The following is a 27,842-nucleotide window of genomic DNA, read 5'->3' on the forward strand; positions in this document are numbered from 1 at the left end:
CTTAATCTATCTGAGACTCAGTTTCTTCATCTATAATAATAATTCTTGCTCTACTTTTCTCCCAGGGTTGTTTTGAGCAAAGTGCCACAGAGCACCCCCCAAAAAATTAAAAACAAACAAACCGAAAGAACCCCAAAAAACCAAACTTCAAATCATTATGAAATGTGAACTCTTAACAGCTTTGATTAATTATTTTTGAGTGGACTTTAGTGTAGAGAACTCCCATTGATGGGCATATGGGCAGCTGCTTTGATGTTTATATACTCAATTGCTCAGGGTACTAAGAGGTCAATTGGCTTGCCCAGGCCCCCACAGTCAGTGTGTGTTTCTGAGTCCAAGACCAAATCTTTATCCAATATTCTACTGCTCACATTTAGGCTTTTAAAGCTTCCATTTCCTCATCCATAAAATGAGAGAGTTGGACTAAATAATAAGAATTTTTTGAATGCTGAAATTATTGGACAATTATAGGATGATACATAATAAATTTGGAGTCATGTTTTAGTATAAAGACAAGTAAATTATTCAGCTAGTTAGCAAAGAAGACATTAGGAATTCCACTGTATAGTGAGGGATATATGATTTTATTACATGAGAAAGCTATACAACTATACCTGTACATATATTTATATACATATGTATATATGTATATTTTTCCATTTATATTATAGTTACATATTTTTATTTTTACTCAAATTTAATAGATGTCTTTATTCTACATGGACAAGGACTATACTTGTGATTTCCTTACTATAGGGAATTGATAGAGGAGAAAACGCCTTCTGCCAGTGTAGGTCATTACTTTCTCTAAATCTTAGTCTTACAGAGTTGCCTCTTGCATTAAAAGGTCCATTCACTTGGCTAGGATTACATGTCCAGTGTATGTAACAGCCTGGACTGGAACCCCTGTCATCCTGGTTTAAGGTGGGCTCTTGAGCCCCAAAGCCATGCTGTCTCTCAACTAATAAAAGAAGGCAATCATAAGCTATCAAAAAAGAATAAGCTATAGGCATACTCATCTTTTTGGCTTATTAGAAATTCATTTCGTTGTAAGTGAAAAAGGTTGCTCACAAAATGGAAATGGCACTTAGTTGGAACTGGAACCATTCAATAAGTATTTATTAAATGCTGACTGTGTGCTGGACCCTGGGATGGACTCTGGGCAAACAAAATGAAAAAAGCTGTATTCTATAGTGAGGGACTAACAAATTAACCATGTGATACTGGCAAGTCATTTAGTGTCTGCAGGCCCCAAGTTCCTCCTCCTCAAAGTGAGGAAATCAGCAAAGGACTTCTCCCCAGCTGAGAAAAACTTTTTAAATTCTTAACCCTATAGAAAAGCAAAACCTTGTAATATGAGGATTTCTTCCTAGATAATTTCTAAGATCCCCTTCTGTTCTAAAATTTAGTTATTCTAATTTTACCGTATGCAATGAATGTCAGCATGCATTTGTATTTCATATAGCACTCTAAGAACAATCTTGAGGCAAATCAGAATTCAAATCTAATCACCTATTGAAATAATTAATATCCAGCAACTCACATCAGCTTCATTTTGTTGGGGCACAGTATGTCCCCCAAAGCAAGGTTGTAAGGGACCAGGCCAGGGATCTCCCATCTGTCTGAAAGGACTTCCCCTGCACAGAAAGTCTCCTACTTCCTGTTACTGCCCCATAGCCACACTCCTCAGGTTAGGAGACCTCAGGCTGCATGAACACCTTGGGCTTTCCATCTCCCTTTTGTTTTAGCATGTACCCTGAGACAAAGCTGCAAAGGGTCAAGTTGGGCATCTTCCATCTGCCCCAAAGCAATGACTTTCATCTATGTTAGAGCAAGGAAACATCCACCTCCTACTGCCAGACCAGTCTCCCAGCTGGGATGTGGAGAACATCTGTGCAAAGAGGAGTAATCTATCTATCTTCAGGCCTTCCATCTTTTACTGCAACATTCTTTGAGGGAAGAAGAAAACTGGTGGAGAACGGTACTTTCTCTTGCTGTACAGAATCAACTTGCTTCTGTAACTGTGTCCTTTTCCTGCCTAAACTCCAGCTTTTGGAGGGAAAAGGATTTGTGAAGCCAGGTCTCCCATCTGACCTGGGGCTTCCCATCTCATATTACACTTGCTTGCAGCCTGATGTCCAGCCTCCACAGTCACCCTTCACCCAGGGACCGGCATCCTCACACCTTGTCATACTCTTCAGATCCTAGTAACTCTGATTGTCCAAAACCCATTTCCTGCCATACCTCTTAACCCTCCTGATAGAGGTTCAGCGAAAAACCACTCAGCTCACTCACTGTAACCTTTGGAATATCTGTTCCATAGGCAATAAGCTTCCCCTCATCTTAAATTTTTCCCTTTCCCTCTCCTTCCATCTACTAGCTCTTACTGAAACCTGACTCCTCACTAATGACAAGCCTCCCTGGCCACCCTTTCCTGTACTGGCTGCACCTTCGCTTATTCTTGTCTCATACATCAAGGAGGGGGAGTTGGAATACTCCTTCCTCTTCATTGCCACTTTCAAATTCTTACCCTTCCTCTGTTACTCAGAAAGTTCTCTTCCTTTATGGTTCCTGATATTCATATCTACCATCCAATCAAAATCTTGGTGTCTGTTGCTTACATATCCCTCGGTTATTCTTCCTTCTTCAATGAGTTCAGTATCTGGCTTACAGTTTTTCTCTCCTTCCCAACTCCTGACCTTGTGCCAGGGAATTTCAACATTCTTCAATCACTCAGTTCTTCAACCTACTCTCTTCCCATGAGCTACTCCTGTATCCAACTTCAGCCACATACAAAGATAGTCATGCCCTTGATCTTGCTATCCTCTGCAAATATTCAGCTTCTGAATTAAAGAATTCTGAAATCCCCTTATCCAACTGTGGTCTATTGACCTTTAATCTCTCACCTCTGCCTTCCCTTACAAAGCCCTACTCTTGGTCCACACCACAACTCCAATCCCTTGACACTTCAATTCTCTCCCAAGCCATTTCCTATGCACTAGCCACTCCTTTCTTTTCCCCATCTTGACTCCTTAATGGTCCAATTCAGTTCTGCATTGTCCTCCTTTCTCGTATTCCTACACTCCTTATCATATAAATAATTATGCCCACCCAAGTCTCATCCTTGGCTCACCTCCACCATTTTCTTCCTTCACTCCTTCACACATGTTGCTGGATGAAGATGGAGATCATCCACCCCTTCTGACTTGGTCCATTACAAATTTATGTTACACAAACTCAACTGGGCCCTCACTTCTGCTAAACAATCCTACTACATCTCCATCATCATCTTACTATACAATCTCCACAGTGGCTCTTCCAAACCATCTTTTCTCTCCTCAGATATCCCATGGCTTTCTTTCCCCCTATACTCTCTCAGCTAAGAACTTTGGTTGCCTCATATTTACAGAAAAAGTTGAGGCCACTAATCATGACCTCCCTCTTCTCTCTTTCTCATTTATCATTCAGTTGCCTTCTGCCACTATCTTCTCCTTTACTCCTTTCTCATATGATGAAGTGACCTTAGTGCTTACCAAAGCTAATAATCCCCTCCATTTGTTAACTTGATCCCATTCCATCCTTACCCATCTAACTCTTTTTTCTGTCTCTCCTTGTCTATTAGTTCTACCTACAAACATGTCCATGTCTATCTTATCCTGAAAAAACCCTCATTTGACCGTCCCAATCCTCATTAACTGTCTTACTATATCTCTTCTGCCTTTTGTTGATAAACTCCTTGAAAAGACCATCTACAATAGGGGACTCCACTTTCTCTTCTCCCATTCTTTTCCTAACCCCTTACAGCTGGCTTCCAACCTTATCATTTACACTGCTCCCTCCCAAGTGACTAATGAACCCTTATTCAAATGAAATGGATTTTTCCTTATTCTAATTCTTCTAGATCTCTCTACAGCCTTAGATACTGTTGATTATTCTTTCCTCCTTGATACTCTCTTCTCTCTAGGTTTTCAGGACACCACTCTCTCCTTGCTCTCCTATCTGACCTCACCTTCCCTGTCTCCTTTGCTGTCTCCTCTTCCAGTTCATGCCCTTTAACCTTTGGTGTCCCTCAGGCTTTTGTCCTGGACCCTCTTCTCTTCTCCCTCTATACTACTTCACTTAGTGATTTCATAAGATCCCATGGACATAATTACAATCTCTAGGCTGAAAACTCTCAAGTCTCCCCCAACTCTCCTCCAACTCTCTGCTGACCTCTAATCTCACATCTCCAGCTGCCTTTCAGACATACTGAACTGGATCCCCAGTAGATATCTTAAACTCAATGTATCTAAAAAGGAATTTTGTCTCCCCCCCCCTAAATTCTTCTTTGTTTTCACTAGTTCCTGAGACTCACAATCTAGAAGTCATTCTCTTTTGGTTTTTTGTTTGTTTTTTGCTTTTTGGAGGGCAGGAAGGCAGGGCAATTGGTGTTAAGTGACTTGCCCAAGGTCACACAGCTAGTAAGTGTTAAGTGTCTGAGGCCAAATTTGAACTCAGGTCCTCCTGACTCTGACACTGTGCCACCTAGCTGCCATAGAAGAGTCATTCTCAACTTATATTTTTCACCTCCCATATCCAATCTGTTTCCAAGACCTGTAATTTTCATCTTTGAAACATCTCTTAAATTGCCTTCTCTTCTCTGACACTGTCCCACTCTAGTGTAGGCCCTCATCACCTCACATCTGAACTATTTAACCTCCTCCAGAAAAACCTGGAAAGACTTGTATGAATTGATGCAAAATGAAATGAGCAGAACCAACAAAAAGTTGTACATGGTATCAGCAATGTGTGTGATGATCATATATGAATGACTTAGCTCTTCTCAGCAACACAATGGTCTAAGACAATTACAAAGATCTTATGATAGAAAATGTTTTATGTATCTGATAAAGAACTGATGTTATCTGTATGCAGGTCAAAGCATACATTTTTTGCCTTTTTTGTATTTTTTTTCCTTTTCATCTTTGTCTTCTTTCACAACTGTGACTAATATGGAAATGTTTTACATGATTACACATATATAACCTATATCAAATTGCTTACTATTTTAGGAAGAGGGGAGGGGAGGGAAAAAGAAAAATTTGGAACTCAAAATCTTGTAAAAATGGATACTAAAACTTATATTCACATATAGTTGGGGAAAAAAGAAAATACAATTAAAAATAAAGACAAAATGAAATAAAAGTAATTTTTACCACCCCTCCCAAACCTATGTGATCCTGAATTTAACCACTCATATCATGAGTTTCCTCATCTACAAAGTAGGCATAATAATTGTACCATCTTGTTGTGGTGAAGATGAAATCAAATTTGAAATAATATGTAAACACACTTTGCAAACTTTAATGTGCTATGTAAATGTTGGGCTGCTGGCATTGGATAGATGGCAACTTTCATATTCAGTGATTGTTGGAAAAACAGGAAGTTTAAGGGGCTTGTCCAAGTTCCCAGTAACACAGAACAAGAAAAGGTTATTATCAATCCATCTGGCATACTCCAATTTCAGTTAGTTACATTAGTACAAAAGAGCAATGGTAGTAATCATAATACCTCACATTTATATAGATGACTTAAATGTTCTCAAAGAACTTTTCTCATAATCACTCCCTGAGACCAGTAGTGTGTCACCATAACTGTAATATGATTACTGAAGTAAGATGAGATATTGAAAGAGTGCTACACTTGGAGTCAGGGAGACCTGGATTCAAATTGAACCTCTGATACCTACTAGCATTGTGACCCTGAACAATTTTACTTGACCTTTTTTTTTTTTTGTCTCAGGCAACTTTTTAGAATTTGCTTCAATTTCTTCCTCTTCAAAAATGAAGAAGTTGAATTGAACTAAGTGGCCTTTAAGCTTCTTGCCAACTTTAGATCTATGATACTAGGTACTAAGTCATATTTGGGTTGCTATCTCTATTGATGAAGGTAGTTCCCCAAACTCCCAAAATCAAAGATTTTTCCCATTTTCCAATAATAACATTGCAAATGAATTAGGTGGCTTTTGCATGGTTTCACAATCAAAACCAGAGTTCCAAGTTCAGCTTTCTTTCCATTATACAAGTATACCCGGTATAGCAAAGGGCATTTATATTGGGCTATGGAATATACTTTGTGAGATACATTTGGATATTTTATCCTGGAAATTCATATTACTTCAGATAGCATACCCTCAGTGGAAAGAATAGATACATATAACTATCTGATTTGAACAATGCTCAAAAGTGTCCATGTTCTCAGTCTATTTCTTTCCTTTCCTTTGATCTAACACATACCTACTTGTTTTTTTTTAATTTTTTAAAAATTTATTTATTTTTAGTTTTCAACATTCATCTCCACAAGATTCTGAGTTACACTTTTTCCTCCTTGTCTTTCCCCTACCCCCACCCCACACCAAAACAACAAGCCAACTTAATACCTCTTCTCCCAATCTATTCTTTCTTATATCCCTCCTTCACTTCCCCTTTCTAGTAGGGCAAGATGAGTCTCTATACCCCAGTACCTGTATATCCTACTTCCCAGTTGCATACAAAAAAACAAATTTTAAACATTTATATTTAAAACTTTGAGTTCCATATTTTCCCCCCTTCTTCCCTCTTCACCCACCCCCACTGGGAAGACAAGCAATTCAATATAGATTGCACATGTGTAGTTACCCAAATCTCTTCCATAGTACTTATATTGTGAAACACCAAATACACTTCTCTCCGTCCCATCCCACCCCCCAATCACTCCGCCTTCTCTCTCTCGACCACATCCCCCTTCAAAAATGCTTGCCTCTAACTACCCTCTCCCCCAATCTACCCTCCCCTCTATCTTCCCCCTCTTATGCCCTACCCCCCTATTTTCCTGTAGGGTAAGATACCCAATTGAGTGTGTATGTTATTCCCTCCTTAAGCCAAATTCAATGAGAGTAAGGCTGACCCATTCCGTTTCACCTTCCTGCTCTTCCCCTCCATTGTAACAGTTTTCTCTTGCCTCTTTTATATGAGATAATTTAGCCTAATCTATCTCCCCCTTTCCCCTTCTCCCAATAAATTCCTCTCTCACCTCCTAATTTTATTTTTTAGATATCATCCCTTCATATTCAGCTCATCCTGTGCCCTCTGACTATGTATACATGAACACACATATGTCCACACTCATATCTATTTATATACACATACACCCTCCTATACATACATGTACATGTATGTATACATATATTTTCCCTTCAACTATCCTTATTTATTTCCCTTTCTTATGGTATCATGGAAAGAATACCTGAGATCAAGACTTGAAAGAACTTCATTCTAGTTCTAGTTCTGCCATTGAGGAGATATATCAACAAGCATCTATTTTTTTTTACTGTGTTTCAGGTACTGTGTTAAGAGCTGGAAATACAAATACAAGAAAAAATGAAAGATAATCTCAGTTCTTGTGGATCTTACATAAAAGATAGTTGAAAAGTAGATGGGTTGGGGAGGTAGGGACATGGTAGAGAAGTCCAGAGAATTAGGAAGGAAGCAAGGAAAGGAATTTGAACAAGACATTTCATCAAATTGGAAGTTCCAGGGGCAATTCACCAAAGCAGGGGCCTTAGGGGGACCTTCAAGAAGACAACTGCCGAGGCATGGAAATAAACATTTATTAAGCACCTACTGTGTGCCAGGCACTGTGCTAAGCACTTTACAAATATTTCATTTGATCTGCACAACTCAGCAAAGTGGGTCCTATTATTATCTTCACTTTACAGATTGGGAAACTGAGGAAAAAAGATTAAGTGACTCATCGACAGTCATACATTAAGTGTCTGAAGCCAGATGAGAATTCATGTTTTCCTGATGTTAGGCCCACTGCTTTTGTCCACTGTGCCACCTAGCTAACTGTAAGATGTGATTCACCTTTCTAGAGTTTTCTCTCACTGAAAATATATTTCTTTTAGTTGTATATTCTCGTTCACTTTGAAAATGGTGTTTATATCTTCTCTTCACAAATTACTTTGTAGCTCCCTGGAATTTTTTGTTATAAGCTCATAGATTTAGAGCTGGATGGTATCTCAGAGACCAAATAATCCAACCACCTCATTCTACAGTTGAGTAAACTGAATATTAGAGAGATTAGTAATTTGTCCAAGAGCACCAAGGTAAATAAGTAGCAATATTAGATCCTCTAGGCAATAGCAGTGACATTAATTATGAATGCTCATTAACATCTTTAACTATTCATAAACTTTGTGTTCAATGAGCAGTCGCTTCCAAATGTGTGTATTAATAAGAGAATAAATCTTGGGTGTGCCTTATTCAAGAATTCAACAATGAATTATAAATATTTAAAGTTAGTATATAGATTACTTTAACAATATTTGTTAGTTATGAGAGAAGGATTATGTTATTATTTTTCCAGAAAACATAGATTATCTTTTCCATTAGTATCTTTATTTCCAAATCTATTGAAACAAATGGTTTAGTTCTTGTATCTCCAAGTGTCCCCAGTGCCCAGCACATAGTAAGAGCTTTTGATGGATATTTGGTGGAGAATGTCTGTCTGGAAAAGGTATTCATTTCAGGATACTTAACTGCAGGTGTCCTCTGTGTTGTCATCCTTTGTAAACTTATAATAGAAACAGTTATTGGCCCCCTTGCTGTTTAAAATTTTTATTGTGATTTATTTTTCCTTATATCTGTTTGCTGAAAGTTCAGGACTATGATTTGTTCACATGAAATATTTACCCTAACAGTCATTATCCTTGTTACAGGCCACCAGTATGACACCTAAATCACCTTCTACTGACATCTTCGATATGGTTCCTTTTTCCCCCATAACTCCTCAGTCATCAACACCTACTCGCAATGGTACACAGCCTCCTCCAGTACCCAGTCGTTCTACAGAGATAAGTACGTTCTGTAGCAATTCTAACTCCTGTTGTTTTGTATGTTGTATTTATAACAAACCAAATAATGTTTATTACTGTATTTTTAGTTATATGCAAACTTCTTATTACTATAAATGAAATATTTTGTTTGTTAAATTCTATACCCCTAAGCCAGTTCATTCCAACTTATAAACAAAATTACTGCTATAAGCCATTTGAAATTTTTGTGTGGGAAATGGCACTTTAAAAGCCTAGTATGTATATATTGGGTGTGTATATACATGTACATATACATAAACATATATGTGTGCCTCTCTCTCTCTCTATATATATATATATACACACACACATATACACAGACACACACACGTATGTTTACCTTACTGCAGGAGATACTCAATTTATTTTCCCATCATTCAGTTTAACATCAATTCTAGCAAGTATTTATTGTGTATCTGTTATGTTGTATGCACTGGGTGTACAGGAAAAAACAATAGTCCTTTTCCTCATGGTGTTTAAATTCTGAGAGGATTCTGTAGATATTCATACATGTAAAAACAATATAATCTGAGGAGAGAGAGAATTCACAACATTAGGGGTGTAGGGGTGATGATTCGAAAGGCTTTGTAAGGTAGGAGATGATACTTGAGCTGAGCCTTGAGACTCTGTAGAGCATCTGTTTTTGTTTTGTTTTGTTTTGTTTGTAATCTTCATTCTAAAACTGTTCTTGTTTCAGAGAACTTTGATGATGACTATTCTAAGTTAGGGAGTAACTTATCCACCCAGAAAGCTATCCCAACTTGCAGGTGCTTTGTAAGTGAGAATCCTTTATAAAATATTACCCACAAGCCCCCAAAGAGATTTTATTTTTATTAATTAATCAGAGGAAATATTTCAAAGCAAGGATAATTAAGGAAATAGCAGAGTGGTAAAAATGGCACCAGAACATTCCCACTGCCCCTCCAAATGTTCAGTTCCCTAAACCACAAATACGCATATTCTCAGTGGAAAGAATAGACATGCAGAATAATCATGTATGGGGCTACACACATGGTGCCAACCTGGAACATACATGGAGGGGAACTCACACTTCTGACACCACAGCACACTGAAATCTGCCCCTCCTTGCAGATTGCTTCCCAGCTGCTTCCTATTGGGTGTCTCCACTGATCGCTGCTGAATATCAAAGCCCCCTTTCAGCTGGTCTTCTTTCCAAGCTCACTTTCTGCTTACCTAATGCCCTGTCTAACATTTGCTAAGAATGCTGTGGTTACCAAGTCTCTTCTTTCAGAAGGAGGCTCCAGCTTTATCAGCAAGATCTTCCAGCCCCTTCGTTAACCATAGGGAGGTGGAGTAGAGAGGAAAGAGTTAGGTGGGGAAGGGGTAAATTAAGAGTCCCTTCCAGAGGGTAACTTCAGCACTCCTTGGCCAGCTGTCTCAGTCAAAGCTCTTCCACTCATCCAAGCTCCTCAGAGAAGAAAATCAATATTTACCATGAGATTGTTATAGTAATTAGCATTAAGATTTAGAACTGGAAAGGCAGCTTTTTGATCTTTTCCTTGAACCCCTCTATATTGTTCTGCCTTTTTTGAGGCTCTCAGTTCAACTCTTTACCTATGGTTAGAAAATCATTTGAATTTCTACTTAGCAAGCATTTGTTAAGGGTGTGCTAAGCATTGCACTAAGTCATGGGAATAAAAATAAAGACAAAAAAACTCCTCCTAGGAGCTCACATTCTGATGGAGGTGAATACATGCAAAAAATTGTACATACAAAATATATACAGTGTAAATGGAAGGTAGTCCATTTAGAGAAATGTAGCAGCAAGCACCCTAGTATACCCAGGATGGCTGCTAGCACAGGTTTTATGATCTACTTTACTAAAGGAAAGCAACTTTAAAAGGGTCAACCCACAGACAGGGCTTCTAGCTGTCTGACCATTACATACATACATAGTTAGTTACCAGAGAGAAGCACCAACATCTGGGTTTTCAAAGCCAGGGGCTCAATGGCTGCCCAGAGTCTTATCTGGGCAAATCACACAACTCTTCCCACGAGTGAGACCCAAAACAAAACCTCACCTCAGAGTAAATATAACCTTCTTCAGGGTCAGAGAACATCACAACCTTTGTGACCCACTTCCTAATTATAAAGTCATAAAAGGTGTGGGCCTTCCTGAAAAACAAGCCTCCCCCCCAATCAAGCCCCTCCTGTTGGGTTCCACCTGAGGCCAATTAAGGGGCAAGGAAGATGTTCACATTCCCTTACCATTACAAGGGATTTTGAGGATGGGCACTTAGGATAGTGGGTCTTATGATTCACCTCTGGCCAAGGCAAATGCTGCCAGGGCTCTACTTCCTCCAACAGAGCTAAATGATAAACCTATGAAGAAATGACTGTTACCATCCCCCATTCTTCTGTTGTGTGGAAATGATGAGGACTGATTAATTGATAATTTATGAAATGGAGGAAGACATAGCTGTTTCTCTGGGTATTCACAGGGAAAAACCATAATGTCAGTAGGAAACAGGACTGTAATCACACTTTAACAACTACAAAGGATGTGGAGACGCACAACATAGGAAGTACAGATACAGAGGGAATGGGCACAAGGGATGGGATGGTGGAGGCAGTCCAACTGAGGAAGAGGATGGGGAGCGGAAGAGGCAGAGAGACTCACCTAATGATGTGTTAGATTTGGCAGCACTTGGCAGCTGTGACCTGATAGAGATGGAAGAGAAACTGGGCAGCAGAAGCTTGAGCTCTCATTTTTATAGGGTTTTGGGCAGGGTACAGACTAACTCATCTCTTCCACCTTCGGGTTAGTTCAAAGTTGTCAGTAAAACTTTAAAGTTAACATGTCCATATCATCTGAAAATTCTCAGCAACATTTGGTGATCTACTGGTCTTTACTATGGAGGTATAGAATTTGTCTGGTATTTATAAATTGTGGGGACCAAAAGGCACTGACAACAGCACCTAGATGGTGTCCACTGATTCAGCAAATCACACCAGGATGTGATTTTTGGTTAATATATGATACAATTTGTAAATTGAACTCCTTTGATCTTTGAGATGGTTTATATGTCTAGGTTTCCCTTTGAAATCTTATTTCTTACTTTATACTGACTCCTTATAAAATTACTATACTTCCTAGAAGGTGTGATTAGGGGGACCAGAACAAGATATAATTTGGAGAGCATTCTGGAATTATACCGAAAGAGTTACTAAACTACATATAATCTTCGACCCAGCAATACCAACTACCAAGTCGGTTTCCCAAGATGATCAGGGGAAAAGGAAAAACACCTCTATGTTTTAAAATAGTAGCTATTAAAGTAGCTATCTTTGTGGTGACAAAGAACTGGAAATTACAAACATGCCCGTTTATTGGGAAATGGTTGAACAATTTGTGGTTCATGATTGTGATGGAATACTACTATGCTATAAGATATGATGAGCTCAGTGATCTTAGAAGAACATGGATGGACTTACATGAAATATTTAAGAGTAAAATGAATAGAGCCAAGATAACATTGTATATAGTGAGAGCAACATTGTTTTAAGGATGGCTTTGAGTGACTAAGTCATTTGGACTATTATAAATACCCAAATTAGCTAAAAAAGACATATAAAGGAAGATATTAGTCTTCATGCAGAGAAAGAATACATAGAAGTATGTATAGGGTGGTTTTACACACACACACAGCACACACAAACACACATTTATGTCTAATGGTGGCCACCTCTAGGTCAGAGGTAGGGAGGAAAGAAAAAAAGAAAGCTACATGTTAATTTAATTATATATTTAAAAGGAGTATAAATTATACATAATAGATTTGCAGTTTCATGTAAAATCATCTTTTTCTATTCTACTATGTTATGGAAATGCTTGTTTTGTTTAGTTAAGAATAAAATAAATATGTATTTTGGTCTTTCTGGTTAACTTTCTGGTCTCTATGGTTATGGTAAATTTAATAGGGTTTAAGTTTATTTGTATTTTATAAGGCAGTTTGCTATTTTAATCTCTTCAGTTAAAGAATTGTACAATATCATGTAAATATGCACTGTAAAATCTCTTTCTAAATCCATCGTAAAGGATTTTTGTGTTTCCTAATTGAGCCACTTACATTTTTATTGGCCAACAGAATATAAAGGTACAGCTGTGTGTTTTTCTTTGGCATTTTGTCCATAAGATATACAGCTTATTTCTTTTGTGAATTAGCATATGACAAATTTATTTTCAATGGTATTGCACCTACTGTATTTTAATCTGTTCCATAACAGGGGCTGAATCACTGACTCCCAGTGGGAAGTCATGACCCATTATCTGTCATTTGTGGAGAACTCAATGGTCTGAAATGGAAGACAGTTTGTTATTTAAAAATAAAACATGTATAAAGTTCTTGATATCTTGTTATGACATTGAGAATAGTATTAATTTCATGTAGTTCTTAACAGGGGCAAAGAAATCATATATCTTTGTATCTTTCATAGGATTTAGAAGAGTTCCTTTTACAGAATAAGTGAATATTTATTGAACAAGTATTATATACATGAAATCATAATCATAATACATTTATAATGGAATTAAATTGCTAGCCAGTGTTGCAAAGGCATGTAATAAAAAAAATTTTTTTGAAAAAAAAAACAACCAAAGATCCAAGTTACATGTGAAGTTCAAATGCAGTTCCCTTTTTTCTGTTCTCCTTTTGTATAGGGTAGGGTACCCTTTGTTGCATCATGGACTCCTTTGACAATGTGCTGTAATCTAATTACCACAATATTTTTAAATGCATAAATTAAAATATTTATGATTAGTAATAAAATACATTATATTTGAATAAAGTTAATAATGAGACTTTATTATTGGCATCTACCATGTTCCAGGCACTGTGGCAAGCTTGAGCAAAACTAAATTCATGGACTTCAGATGAAGAACTGCAAATATAGAGAAATGCACTTCTTTATTGATGTTTGTCAGTTTCATAATTTAAAAAAAGAAAAATTTTTAAAGCTTCACTTAACACATTTCAAATTATATGAATTAAATTATCTATAACAGAATAGCTTATTAACATGTTCTTAGTAAAGTATGGTAATATTCAACAGACTCTTTCTGGGCTCTTTAGATGTTTCCTTAGGCCATCATTTGATTAATAGGAGCCTGTGTCAACATAGCACAAAATCAAAATGAAGGATTGACCAAATAATTATTTCATGTGAGCAACAAAAGTAATTAAAGTGAATAATTTCCCCATTAAAATAATCTATGCTTTTATTGCCCGAATCCTGTGATTTCCATCCTACTAAATTGTTTATTTTCTTTATTCTAGAACGAGACCTTTTTGGAGCAGAACCTTTTGACCCTTTTAACTGTGGAGCAGGTGACTTCCCTCCAGATATTCAATCAAAACTAGATGAGATGCAGGTGACTACTCATTTATTACTAGAATAAATTATATTGGTCTGTAAGCAATTATCTATTCATAGCCCTGGCCTGTTATTTTTTAAGTTAAATAACCAAAGAATCACAATCCTGCTTTGTTTGCTTTTGTCACCATTTGCTAGTTTTATGTTAGTATAATATTTAGGTTAAAAATCAGGACATAAATGTTCTGATGTATATCTCTAGTCCTTAAAATATCATGGCAAAAAACTTTAGATAAGGCTGTTACATCTTTTTTTTTGCCTTTTGGAGGGCAATTGGGGTTAAGTGACTTGCCCAAGGTCACATGGCTAGTTTTTGTGTTAAGTGTCTGAGGCCGGATTTGAGCTCAGGGACTCCTGACTCCAGGGCTGGTGCTCTATTCACTGTGCCACCTAGCCACCCCTGTTACATCTTTTAATGTATTTTCAAACTGGGACAAGTATACCCTTTCTCTCTCTGCTTGTCCCTTCCTCCCTCTCTCTCTTTCTCAGACTCTTTCTCTCTTTCTCTGTGTCTGTCTCCATGTGTACGTACACACACACACACACACACACACACACACACACACACACACACACACACACACACACACTGTTTTTTAAACTGAACCTTTGAAACTGGTGTAGAGAACTCCTAAAGAGAAATCTCTACCAAAGGGGATAGATATCTACTCTGCAATTTACAGTCTTAAAGAGTTGCCTGAAGCATTGAATGGTTAATTGATTTCCTAAAGGCAGATTCTTCTCTCTGTCTACTCTGCCACTCTGCCTCAGTTTCAATTGCTAAAGAATATTTTGTATTTTTTAATAACCTCTACTAAAATAATACTGTAATGTTCTGCCAACAGAACACAACATTTCCAGTTGGGATTTGCTTTGAATATGGTCTTGGTAACAAATTATTTCTGACATCCAAAGATCAGAGTAGCATTTTTTTTTTTTGCCATTAATAGAATGTGAATGTGTATATATACCTGTGTATATTTGCTATACCAATATGTATGAGTGTTTAAATTTCTCTCTCATTCCCTTTCTCCTTTTCTCTCCCCCTCTCATACACATACAACATGCATGTTCTATTAATAGAAAAAAATAGCTAGTCTGATCTTTGGATGGCAGAAATAAGTTGTGTGTGTAAGATACATACACATGTATACATATATGTATATATGAGAGGCATGTATCTAAATGCTGACATAAGACAGAGATGTATATGTGTGAATATGTGTATGTATTCACACACACAGCAAAATCCCATGAATTTCAATAGGGATTCATGTTTTTTTTATGATAATAGAGATTTTCTTACTTATTGATCTTTTTCAAAATTTCTAATAGCAAAGCAATGTGGCAAGATCTCAAGTGCTGGTCCTGGAGTCAGGGAGACCTGGGTTGAAATCCCATCTCTGGCCTTTACTAGCTGAATGACCATGGGCAAGTCTCTTCACTTTTCTGAGACTCAGACAAATCTCTAAGACTTCACATATTTACATTATTTAGAAGGTTGAGCTTCTATATATGCTGGAAAAAAATCTATGAAACATCTAACAGACCCAGAGAGGAGGAAAAAAAAGTATTTTGTTAATAGTTTGTACTAACTCTTGAAATTTTTATAGGAAAAGTAGTAATCCACAAAGCAGATTGATAATAAGTATCTTTTCTTGTATCACCTTTGTTTTTTTCATAATTATGATTTATACTACGAACTGAAAGAAGTTAAGTATAAAATCTATATTTAACAAAACACAGTTGACAACCTAGAAGCATCAGTTAATTATTCATTAATTCTTCAACTCATCCCTTTATGTTGATGTTTCTAAGCTCATTTAGCACAAAGATAAGATCAATCCATTGAGATGAATGTAAACATTCCTTCAAAATATTTTATTTCAAAAACTTGACCCAAAATGTTACTATTGCCATGACTTAAAATATACAGGGAGATTAGTGAGGGTATCTAATAAGTAAAACAGGCATTAAAAGTAAATAATATTTACCAGAAAATGAAAATTCATCTTGCTTGTTGACTCTCCTATATAAATGGAATATTGGCAGGCCAAGAAAGGGCATTAACTATGGGTACATTTTTGGTGTGTGTGAGGTAGAGTATAGGTCACTGTGTCTGTATATCTAACCTAAATATTCTCTATACAACACTCACTGCCTGAGCAAAATGAAAATGGTAATGGAGGCATATTTAATCACAAAACATGTGATGCAGTTCATTTATGGGTAGGAAGAAAAGATCTTATCCTTAGTTCAGACATTCTTTAGATTTATTTTCCAAGTTTCTTTTGATTTTTTGTTTCTGAAAGCTATCATTTGATTGGTATTTAATATAAATTTTTTAGTTTGAGTATTTAAAATATTTGCTAACTATTAGAATGATTTTCTATGCATATAATAAGCTTCATTACTCTATTTTGATTGCTTCTAATACTTTCTTACTGTCTTTTTTATCTTCTTGTGCTTTCATGGGGGGTAGCGCCAGAGATGGTTAGTATATAATTTCCACAATAGTTTCACAACAGCTTTTTGCAACCTAAATTTTAACATTTGCATGCTTTAATGACTTTGAAATGTTTCAACTGCTGTTTCATTCATATGTTTCTGGGTTTTATGGCCTATTTCTATGTGCTTGTGTTTACTTTAAATGCATTTTTCTTTCAATGACTCAGCCATTATTGTATTGCCTGACTTCTCCTGTATTAGTTAAACCTATTATCACAGGTTTCTGTTCAGTAAAGTCTAGTAACTTTTTGGTTAATATAAAGTTTGTGACAATTTTATTGCTAGTTTTAGTGACCTTATTTAACCAATGTGCACAATTTTTAATTATTCTTTTTTCTTTCCTTACAAATACCTTTTGTTTATTTGTTTAAACCCAACACAGCACAATAAATTTTGTGAGTACCACATGCTTACAAGCACAAGAAGATGTCTGGCTTTTTCATTTGTTTTTAGAAGAATACAAAATTCATCTAGATAATAAACTGACTCATTTGAATTTGGAGTCAGTATGAAACTCATGCCTGAAAATGAGGATGGTATTATATTATAAATTGTCAAAAATAGGTTACTTATGTCTTTGAAGTCAGGTATAGACATTTTGATTTTAAATTTGACCAAAAACTAGGAAACTCTAAAAACAAAGAATAGTTACTTAGGTGGCATAGAGCTTGCCTAGGTTAATTGTAAGTCATTTTTAATTATAAAAATGCTTCATTCTCAAGAAAAAAAACATTATGACATTAATGAGAGAAATATAATAATAGAATAACAATAATAAGAATAGACAATAATCAGAAATAATAATTAAATCATAAAATAAATTGAGGAAACACACTCACCTGCATTGTATCAGTACTGCAAAGGCAGGTTTGTACCGATCTGTGCTTCATAAATGCATAATTTTTAGTAAATGCTTTAGTATAACATTCCAAAAGAATGTAGGAATGAACCTTGGAAGCTGCTCAGTTTGGAAAGGCAACAACTACACATCTTAAACTTTTCCCAAGCCTTCTATTCAAAGCAAAGCACTTTAGTAAACCAAAATTGAGCCTCTTAGTTATTGAACTGATTTATCTTTTGAATTTTAAAACTTTCAAATAACAAATAACATAACTTCATTTTCAAAGTTTACTTGTGTAAATGGGAACATCGCGGTTCCCTTCATCAGACAGATAAGCGATATACAGGTATTTTTGCCCCAGAGATACCTAAGCATTCCTGTAACTCCATCAGAAAACTTTGGCAGGCTTTTAAAGCGATTTCTTGTCTTTAATTTTGATGACTTCTTTCCTGAGGCCATTTATTTGAAGGATTTTCTACAACACAATAACAACAACAACAAATAACATGAGAATGACTTTTTTCAAACTCTTTGCTGAAGGTTAGGTAAGTTAGTTTAGTAACTATTGAAAAAGAAGGCTGGACTCACATGACTTGTTTTTGATGAAGCTACACTAGTCTCTTTTTGATCACTATTTCCTTTTCTAGATGTCCACTAACCATCTCTTTAATGATATATTCTAGAATTTTGCCAGGAATTGATGTTAAACACATTGACCTATTGTTCTATGATATCCTCTTCCCTTTTTTGAGAAATGGGCTAATAGTTATCCATACCATGCTTATGGTTCTCCATCCATTCTTGATGGTCTTTCATCTGTCACTTCAGCAATGACATAGTCCAGTTCTTTAACCTCCTGGGAATGTAGTTCATTCAGTCTAGTTCAGCTGATCAAGGGCAGATAAATGTACTCATAGATATAGCCTTCCTCATCTCACTGTAAACTACTTTTATACTATCTTTTCTGCCCCAAAGTCCTAAAATTTGTTAGAGAAACCCAATTTAAAATAATTGTAATTGAGCAGTCTCTGTCTTTTCTACACTCAGAACCATCATTCTACCTTTTTTGATTCCTTTTCCTTTATTTTATTGTATTTTTTGGTGGCTGTCCTTGGTCTTCATTCCCATTCTCCACTCATTCTGAACTGTAATACTCCAGACATTATTCTTACAATACTAATCTCCTAGTACTTACCCTTGTTTCTGTCTCCTGGGCAATTCTTCTCGAAATCCAAGTTGGTTACTGAGTTTTTTGTGCATCTGCATTGGCCTTTTCAGACAATTTCCTTATTTCTCTTCACGGGAATAATTTCTTTTTGTGTTTTCATAATACAATTCTTGAGAACTCCCCATTCTTTCTCAGCTGATGTTCCCTATAAAAATATAACCCATGAAATCTTGCCTATATTTCAAGTTTTCTTAACTTGGGGTTCACAGATCCCCAAGAGGTCATTGAGAGATTTCAGTGGGTCAGTGAAATTGGATGGGGAAAATACATCTTTATTTTCACTAATCTTTAACTAAAATCTGGTTATTTCCTAAACCCCCCACCCCGTGCAAGTCATTTAAATGATGTTTGCCTCAGTTTCCTCAGTTGTAAGCTGGTGATAATAATAGCATCTTCCTCACGGGAGTGTTGAAAGGATCAAGTGAGACAATTTTTTGTACAGTGTTTAGTATAATGCCAGGCACATAGTAAGTGCTTCATAAATGGTTTTTCTTTTCCCTTTCCTCAACTGTGGATATAGGCATCAAAGGGGTTCATAGGCTTCATCAGGTTGCCATAACAAAAAAAAAAAAGTTTTTAAAAACTGCTACAAAACCTTTGAAATCTGCTTTCCCCAAATCTAGGGTATATTTCAGACTATTTCAGCTTTCTTTTCTTATGTTATAAACTCTATGAGGCAGTGGCCCCTTCCTTCCAAGATTTTCAGCATTTCCACTGTAGCAATAATTTCTTCCTCATTGGTGAGATTTAGATCTGGAGCAGAGTTTTCCCTTGCTAGTTACTGTAGTGACTTTTGAAAGGTGAATTTATCAATGTCACATCAAGAAATGATTAATTCTTCTTTTGAAAGAAATGAAGCTCTAGTAAATGTCTAGATAATTGAACTCTTCTAGCATCTCCGTATCTTGCTAGGCCTATGATCTCTTTTGTGAATTTCACATCTTTTTCTTCATTCTGTTCTGATAGTCTATAGACGAACTTGATCTGATGAAAAAAATCACATCTGTTCCTTCCTCCACTCATCTTCACCCATTTGCTCTCTCTATTATATTTCCTTCCTTGTGGTTCTGGTCATAAGACAATTAATATACAATAAAACTCCACAACTTTTTACCTACCTTGTTTTGAATAAAGTATCCCCATTCAGAAACATATTCCAGTTATGGGTATCAGCCCACCGAGTCTCAGCTAGACGTATAAAATCAAATATGTGTCTGCATTAGGCACCCTATTTGCCCACATACACACACATATGTAAATATCCATATTCCATTTCTGAATAAGGCCTTGAGACTTTGGGTTTTATTAATGACTCTTTTCCTGCATTTTCTTCTTCTGTGAACTGAAGATCTCATTCTTCATGGCTATTCAATGGCTATTCATCTTGATATTTCATACCTTCTTTCTATTATATCTTGTGTGGTGGGTATACAGAGGCAATTGTCTCTTTCCCTCTTCCTTTTTCAGTTTAAAGAGTTACTGATAACATTTTTAAGACCGGGCAAATTAAGTCTTATCAGATTATGTAAGATGTGCTCTATTTCTGGCTAAGAGCCATTTAGAGTTATATTTTAAGCTGTGATCCAAAAACCCAAGTCAGATAATATAGTTTAAAGAAGCTATTTACTACTCAAATCTGTCATATTTTCTTCAGCCTTTACCTTTAAATAAAGATAATTAATAATAAGGCAATAAAGATGAAAACACCACCTGTGTCCCCATGTTCTTCAGTTCCATTCTCAAGATAATGTTGACAGTGTTCTAGGTTCCTTTGGAAAGTATCATGTATGTCCATATAAATCACAAGATATGGGTTTTAGTCACCTATTTTTCAAGGGAAGTTCTTTTTTATATATGGTGCAGGAAAATAATAGAACTCTGATGTTATTAGGTCAATAAATAGTTGCATCCTTATTACTCAGAGAGTTAATCAATGACATTTTATCTTCTTCCTATTACTCTTACTAAATAACAATGACTTCTTTCCTAACAACACCTATGGATTCATTTTATCATTCCTTGGAGGACAAGCAGCTTCTTTCTCTGGAGTATCCAGCCCCCTCCTTCTAAAAGAGCCTCCAAGTATTTTTGCTTTTTAACTCTAGTAGTAGATGAAGGTCCTTCTTCCTTTTTTTCCTCTCTAGCTACTCTGTGGCTCTCCAAACTCTTAATACAAGTCAGTAGTACTCCTTTCTCCTTTAAGTTATAGTACTTTTTCCTTTTCCTATTGAAGCTCCACTTCTTGTTTTTCGTTTGTTTTTTTGGATGAAGGAGGGCAAGGCAATTGGGATTAAGTGGCTTGCCCAAGGTCACACAGCTAGTAAGTGTGTCAAGTGTCTGAGGCTGGATTTGAACTCAGGTCCTCCTGATTCCAGGGCTGGTGCTCTATTCATTGTACCATGTAGCTTCTCCCCCTCCCCCCCATTTTGTGTTTTTTAAAGAACTTTTCATTATGCCAAATATTTTGGAGTATAGAAAAGCATTGCCCTTCTCTTCTTGGAGGGAAGACCAAATGAGGGGGACCAAGCTGCACAGTGAGCATAGACCAAAGTTACTTGGCCAGCTACACAGGTTACTATAAGTTTCCCCTGCTCTCTCTAACTACTGGAAGTGAGATCCTTCATTCTTACCTTTGAAACTACTTGTTGGTGATTATGTCTTACCTGTAATTACTTCTTCATAAATGATTAACAATTTGATGACCATTCCTGGCTTCCTTTTTCTTCCCTTTCTAACTTTTTACCAATATTTCCTTACCTTTTGTTATCTTCCTAGCCTTACCAAACTACTCTTGAGTCCACTTATTTCTCTTCAAGTTTTATTCTCAATTTTTTTCCGTGTGATTTAAACCTCCTTTAGATTGTCTTTTTCCTTCATGTTCTTCAAGTTGCATTAGATCTCACTTTTTGCTTAAATTCTCCTTAAATCTATCCTTATTGAGTTTATGCTCAGGCCTTCTTCATAATTTACATGCCATCCAAATCATCCTCAGAGTTTCCTTCCCTTTTTTCAGCTCTAGTACTTTTCTTTCTCTAACCTTCTCCCACAAAAGTTTCTTCTTTAGAATTCAGAAGTAAAACACAATTTGTAGGCTTGAAGTAACTCAGCACAATGTCAAATCCTATACCCTACCCAATCTGCTTTAAAAAAATCTTTTAAATTAACAAAAATCTATTTTCTCTCTTACCTCCCCTCTCCATAAAAAGAAAAATAAAATATTCATTAACAAATATGCATCAGCAAGCCAAACAAATTCACACATTGCTCATGTCCAAAAATATTGTACATTTCAAGTCCATTGCCTCTCTGTTAGAAGGTGGTTAGCATTTTTCATTAATGGTACTCTGAAATCCTGATTGGATATACTTAGTTCATAATTTAATCCTCAAAGTTGAGCCAGAAGCACCCTTTACTGCGAATACCTTGAAGCCATTGAATGCCATTCACTTTTTTTTTTTTTTGCTTTTTGGAGGGCAATTGGTGTTAAGTGACTTGCCCAAGGTCACAAGCTAGTTTTTTGGGTTAAGTGTCTGAGGCCAAATTTGAACTCAGGTCCTCCTGACTCCAGGGCCAGTGCTCTATTCACTGCACCACCTAGCCATCCCAATTCACATTTTTTTTAATGGAAAGGGAATTTTACATACAAATAAATTTATATAGAAAAAGAATGATGTAATTGTCAGATTCATTATAAGTTCCAGCACTCCCAATGTGTGAATCCTTTTTTTTTATTTCATTGCATAAAAATAAAGAAACCTTTAAAACTGTACTTCATAATGCTATATAGCTTATAAAGTACTTTTGCATATGTTTTCTCCTTTGCTACTCCTAACAACTCTGGGCACTAGCAGTGCTGTTATTTTATTTCAGTTTTACAAATAAGGAAACAGGTTTAGAACAATTATATGACTTTCCTAAAGCCATGCAGGTAGTTCTTAAACTTAGTTCTCACGTCTAGTCCAGTAAGTTTTCTGTTCATTTTGATTCACCATGCAGCCTTTAAAGACTATTTTTCTGTCATGCTTAATTAGTCTACTTTAAAAAAATCAGTAAATCATAAGCATTTAAGTTCCAGGCACTGATGAAATACTTAGGTTTCTATCCTGTGATCTAAGTATGGATTGGATGTGATATGAAGACCAACCTTGCTAAGTTCCAAGAGGTTCATCACACCACCAGCCATGGGCTGATGACATTTTTAGTCACAAGGCTCTCAAAAATTCCTCTATTAAGTTGAAGAACTGCTACAGCCTGGGTCAGTTTAAGAGATAAAGATAAATAGATACATAAAGCATCTGTTAGGTGCTTACTTTGTGCCTGAAATGGTCACTTACTTTGTGCTAATAGGGGAAGATAACACTTGAAAGGTGGTTTGGGAAAAGGATTCCCTTGGGGCAACATGGAGTGGTGGTCTGGGAGAACTGTCCACACAAACAGAATCCAAAGAGTTTTAAAGTATCTCATTCAGATTTGTTCAATAGACAGACAGTAGACAGTAGACCATCCTGGGAAAATAAAATGATGATTTCATCAGCATATTTATTTAACATTGTTCTGGTAATTATATTTTCCTTAGCTAACAACTAGTAAGAATCTGCATCAATAGTGAAAATATTGATAAGTAACAAAGCCCTTGATATTGTTATCTATAATAAAACTATGTTACTGTTAGTGGTTGATATAACTAGATAAAACCAGCAGACATGTCTTTATTATGCTACTAGAAATTCTTATTATAATAGCCCTATAGAATTCTAAGGAATTTAGAAAATATGCTTTGAAACCAACATACTATGATAATATTTAAAAAAAAGGGCAGGGATAATCATATTTAAAACAAACACTTAGAAAAAAATGTTTGATCACAAATCCTTTATGTGAACATCGATGTATACTTTTGTTAAAAAAAAAGTCAGTGCTTCATTATACAATATATTCGTCTCTGTATGTTAGATAATTTTCTCAGAATAACAAAAGGAAATTAACTTTTAAAAAAGGTACATTATTATCCACAAAATGAATATTACAAATCCCTAAGTGATAAAATTAAATTATTTTGTGCAAAGATAAAAGTTTTTAAAAATAAATTTCAGTTGCAAAACATTAGTTTTGGTAAAGATAGTAAAAATGGAAAGTTTTGTAATTTGTGAAAACTTCTTGAGAGCAATTGCTTTGAGTGTGTCCTTTATTGGAAACATTATATTAGTAAATAAATGAAAAACTTAGTTTCTGTGCTACATTTTAATCTAGATGTTTCAGTGATAGGCCTGACTCTTCATTGAAGTTGATTCCTATTCTCATTCAGTGTACTTTTCTATCTCTGATACATAAGTACCTGTGGTGGCTTATACCACAAAATCCTACCTCAGGGGCAGCTAGGTGGCACAGTGAATAGAGCACAGGCCCTGGAGTCAGGAGAACCTGAGTTCATCAGAACCTTGACACACTTACTAGCTGTGTGCCTTGGGCAAATCACTTAACCCCAATTGCTTTGCCTTCCCTCTTCCAAAAAAAAAATCCTACCTCAAAGTCTATCAGGTATCCCACATGCTCTGAAGTTATAATTCCAACTCCTACTTTCACTGAAGAGATAGGTTCTCAGAACTCAGCTAACTATGAATTCTAGTGTAGTCCTGATGGGTTGGTTATATCTTCTAATGCTATGGCTCATAAGCCACCACTGGTGCCCTTCCTACCATGAGATAAGTATCAATTTAAAACAATTATACAGCCAGATTCAATTACCCTCTAGAAAGGAATTTTTACTAAAGTAGCATAGTAAGGACAGTTGGTACAAAGCATTTTCCCCCACAAGTGTGTGATATGCTTTACTGAAATTATACAGAGTTTAGGTGATTGTTGGGATTAAAATTAGGAAGCATGTGGTTCAAAGGGGTACCTCAAACTCCTATTTGCTATAAGTCCTTTTTTCCCTTTGTGGGTAGTCAAGAATTTTCTTTTAGGTATGATATAGTTTATTTACTTGGCCCCTTGTGTAGTTTCAAAGCTGTCCTTCCTTATCATGGCTCCAAGTACAGAGGCAGACACTGTACCATGTGTTCTGAAAACACCATTAGGATGAGAACATGAATGGGAAAAACCCAAATTCTATAGTCCTCCAAAGTTCATGAGATACTTTTCCAGCTAAGGGAGTCCAAGAGAAAGTTAGGAGACCTAAACAAAAGCTGAAACACTCCCTTGTCCCCAGTGATTCCTTCTCGGGAGTAGGTTTCTCTCCTCTCAGCAGCCAGACACTAAAATCTCTTGGTTTTAGCTTCCTTAATAGTTTTATAAATGCCCCAGTGGGAGTGACTAAGTCCCTTAGCCAGTTCAAACCTGCATACCTGCAGAGATATCCTTCATACCCAATGAATAATTAAGGTGAATTCTCTCCTGATAAATGTATCAGGATTAAATGGGAGGGGATGATTTCAATCCCTCTTTCCACTTACACTTGTATACTCAGTCTGATTTTACCAGAGTTGGAAGAATCAAATTTTTAGGCAAGACATTATTGTGTTACATTAAATGTATTAGCCAGTGTATGTTAGGCACTAATTCTCCACTGTGGCTGTTTCTTTAGTTAAGAGGAAAGAAAGCCAATGGGTTTTATAACAACTTACTTTTTGATGACCAGGGCACACTTTAACCTAGAAGTAAACATATGACCACATGTAAAATAGTCTTTAAAGCATTTCTTTTCAAACTTATTTCCATTTCTAAATCATTTTCCTACTGCCAGCACCAGGACTTTGATGATTACTATTTTTAGGTCAACTATAGTAATAGGGTTTTTTCCCTCGTGTTAATTCAAGATGATCTAAAATTATGGTGGCTAGAAAAGGAACATGAAGCATTCCAAAAGTAACTGAGACAAAGACATGTAGCATCTCTCTACGTTACCAATAGCTAATTTGATGTTTGACATATTCTCTTTAAAAATGTTAACTATTACAAAAGTACTAAAATAGTGAAGCTTTTTTTATGTCTTCAGTTTTAAGTACCATATTTTCAAAGTATTAGGTATGTATTTGTGAAATATGCATATTTTGAGGCCCAGTACAAGGTAGAATATTACTTTTCAAAAGGTAGGAAGTGTTTTTGTGAACCTTGATAATGAGGACACTCTTGTAGATACCAAGTAACAGGATTTGTATCCTGAATGGACAAGAACTTTGAATTATCTTTATAATAACAACATTACTACATAATCTTTATACTATAGTTATAATGAATAGTGAGCACCCTTCAGAACTTTCAGACAATATAACTTATTACTTTCAGAGCTTTAAAGCTGTTGTACTAGTCTTGCAGATACCTTTTCTGCTGGAAGTATGAGTCACTCCAGTGACCTAATCAAACATGAAAGTTAATTTGGGGAAATGAAGACAAGGCTGGACAGCACTAAATGCAGATTATAGAAGGCATAAAACTAGGTAAAGTCATAAATACTAAGGTCAGAGAAGCAGCCTAGGTATTTTTATAGTATAGTTTTTTTTTCAGTGTAAAAAATACCTGGGAGAATGCTTTAAAAGTATAATATGAATCATAATATAGTATTTTAGTTCTAACAAATTTTCATGTTAAGCCATTTTTTGGGGGTAGAGAATTTGACTCCACACAGTTATATTCATTGAAGTATTTTTGAAACAGGCATTATGTCAGCTAAAATATCCAACGATAGTGTTATTCATAAGTATTTCTACAATGTAATTTAATCTAAAGAAACTATAGCGTTTAGTAGCATAGTATACGGAATGCTGAATGTGGCGTCAGAGGATTTAGGTAGTTTTGTTACTTATTAACTGTGTGACCTTGATGAATTCATCCCAAAGCTTCAGTTTCCTGATATGTAAAATTAGAAGTTTGGAGTAGATGGCCTCTTAGGTCCCTTCCTTAGATAGGATCCTGTGGTGATAGGATGTTTTAGTAATCTGGCTGGACTCCATGCTTTGTAATACTTTTAGCCATATTCATTGAAATGTTTCATTATATTCTCTCTTACTGGTATATTCAACATGTAAATAAACCTCCTAAATTTCCAGCTGGAAAGGAAACTCTCTGGAGGGGAAAAGGATTTGGATATCCAACTTTCCCAAGGATCTCCCAGATGTTATTGGGTAAAGGTAGCTCCAGTGTTGTTCCTTATCTAGATTATATTTTGTTTTTATAATATAGTTGTAAACTTGGGATTGACCAAACCATTCTCTAAGTAATAATCTTTAATATTAGAAATAATGAAGTTATTATACTAAGCTACTTTTTCCTGTTTTTGTTGGATTGTCGCCATCCACCTTTTTAGTGGAAAAGCTTTTTTAGTGCTTAACTACCCTAAGTAAACAATTCCCCCATTATACATTTTTTTAGTAGGAGGAGAGATATAAAGACCTCACTTTAATCATTTCTATTTTAAATTGATACATCCTATTTAGCAGTTCATAATATTTTAATGAAATTTAAATTACTAAATTAAGTAGAGGTGAGTTGTAGGAAAACATTGGATACAAAATGGATTAAAGTTAAAATAAACAGTATATAGCTAAAACTATACTTTTTTGAGAGACCATAGTATAATGGTATGATCCAAGGGAAAACTGACCCAAGAACTGAGAGGCCTCATATCCAGGCCTGACTCTCTCACTAATTAGTTTAGTGACCTGTCTGAAATCACTTAAACCCTTTAGATTCTTAGTTTTTCATATGAAGAATCAAGAATGTTTAACTAGATAATCTCTAAGATCTTTTCCAAATTTAATATTTCATAATGCTATTAAGTTATTAGGGGGGCACAAAAAATCAAAAGCAAAGGATCATGCAACTTATCAAAAAAAACAACCTTTGAAACATTCCTTACAGGAATAATTCTTTTAACTCATTACATGGAAAACCCTCTTGATATTATGTAAGTTCTCTTCACTGTGTGAACCTTATACATTATGGAGGTGGGCCAAAGGTCCTTGCAGATTCTGCTGCCATTG

At 35.9% G+C, this 27,842-nt stretch overlaps 1 protein-coding gene and 1 long non-coding RNA gene across 12 annotated transcripts in view; one reads left to right on the plus strand and one right to left on the minus strand.

Moving 5' to 3' along the window:
• Positions 1 to 27,842, plus strand: part of GULP1 (GULP PTB domain containing engulfment adaptor 1) — a 418,555-nt gene that overhangs the window by 360,347 nt on the left and 30,366 nt on the right. For all 11 annotated transcript variants that reach the window (XM_069064529.1, XM_069064526.1, XM_069064532.1 and 8 more), the window contains 2 exons: positions 8,738 to 8,876; positions 14,191 to 14,285. In XM_069064529.1, coding sequence (XP_068920630.1) covers positions 8,738 to 8,876; positions 14,191 to 14,285 — 234 coding nt within the window. The remainder of the gene's footprint in view (positions 1 to 8,737; positions 8,877 to 14,190; positions 14,286 to 27,842) is intronic.
• LOC138143325 (uncharacterized) lies at positions 16,452 to 22,325 on the minus strand. Its single transcript, XR_011163675.1, has 2 exons — positions 18,832 to 22,325; positions 16,452 to 18,111 (listed from the first exon to the last, which is right to left on the minus strand). It is a non-coding gene; the product is annotated as an uncharacterized lncRNA (long non-coding RNA).

The sequence above is a fragment of the Petaurus breviceps genome, unplaced genomic scaffold (genome assembly GCF_028583685.1).
Source record: "Petaurus breviceps papuanus isolate PSGF00001 unplaced genomic scaffold, PetGlider_PUasm1.0 90638, whole genome shotgun sequence".
Taxonomy (NCBI): Eukaryota; Metazoa; Chordata; class Mammalia; order Diprotodontia; family Petauridae; genus Petaurus; species Petaurus breviceps.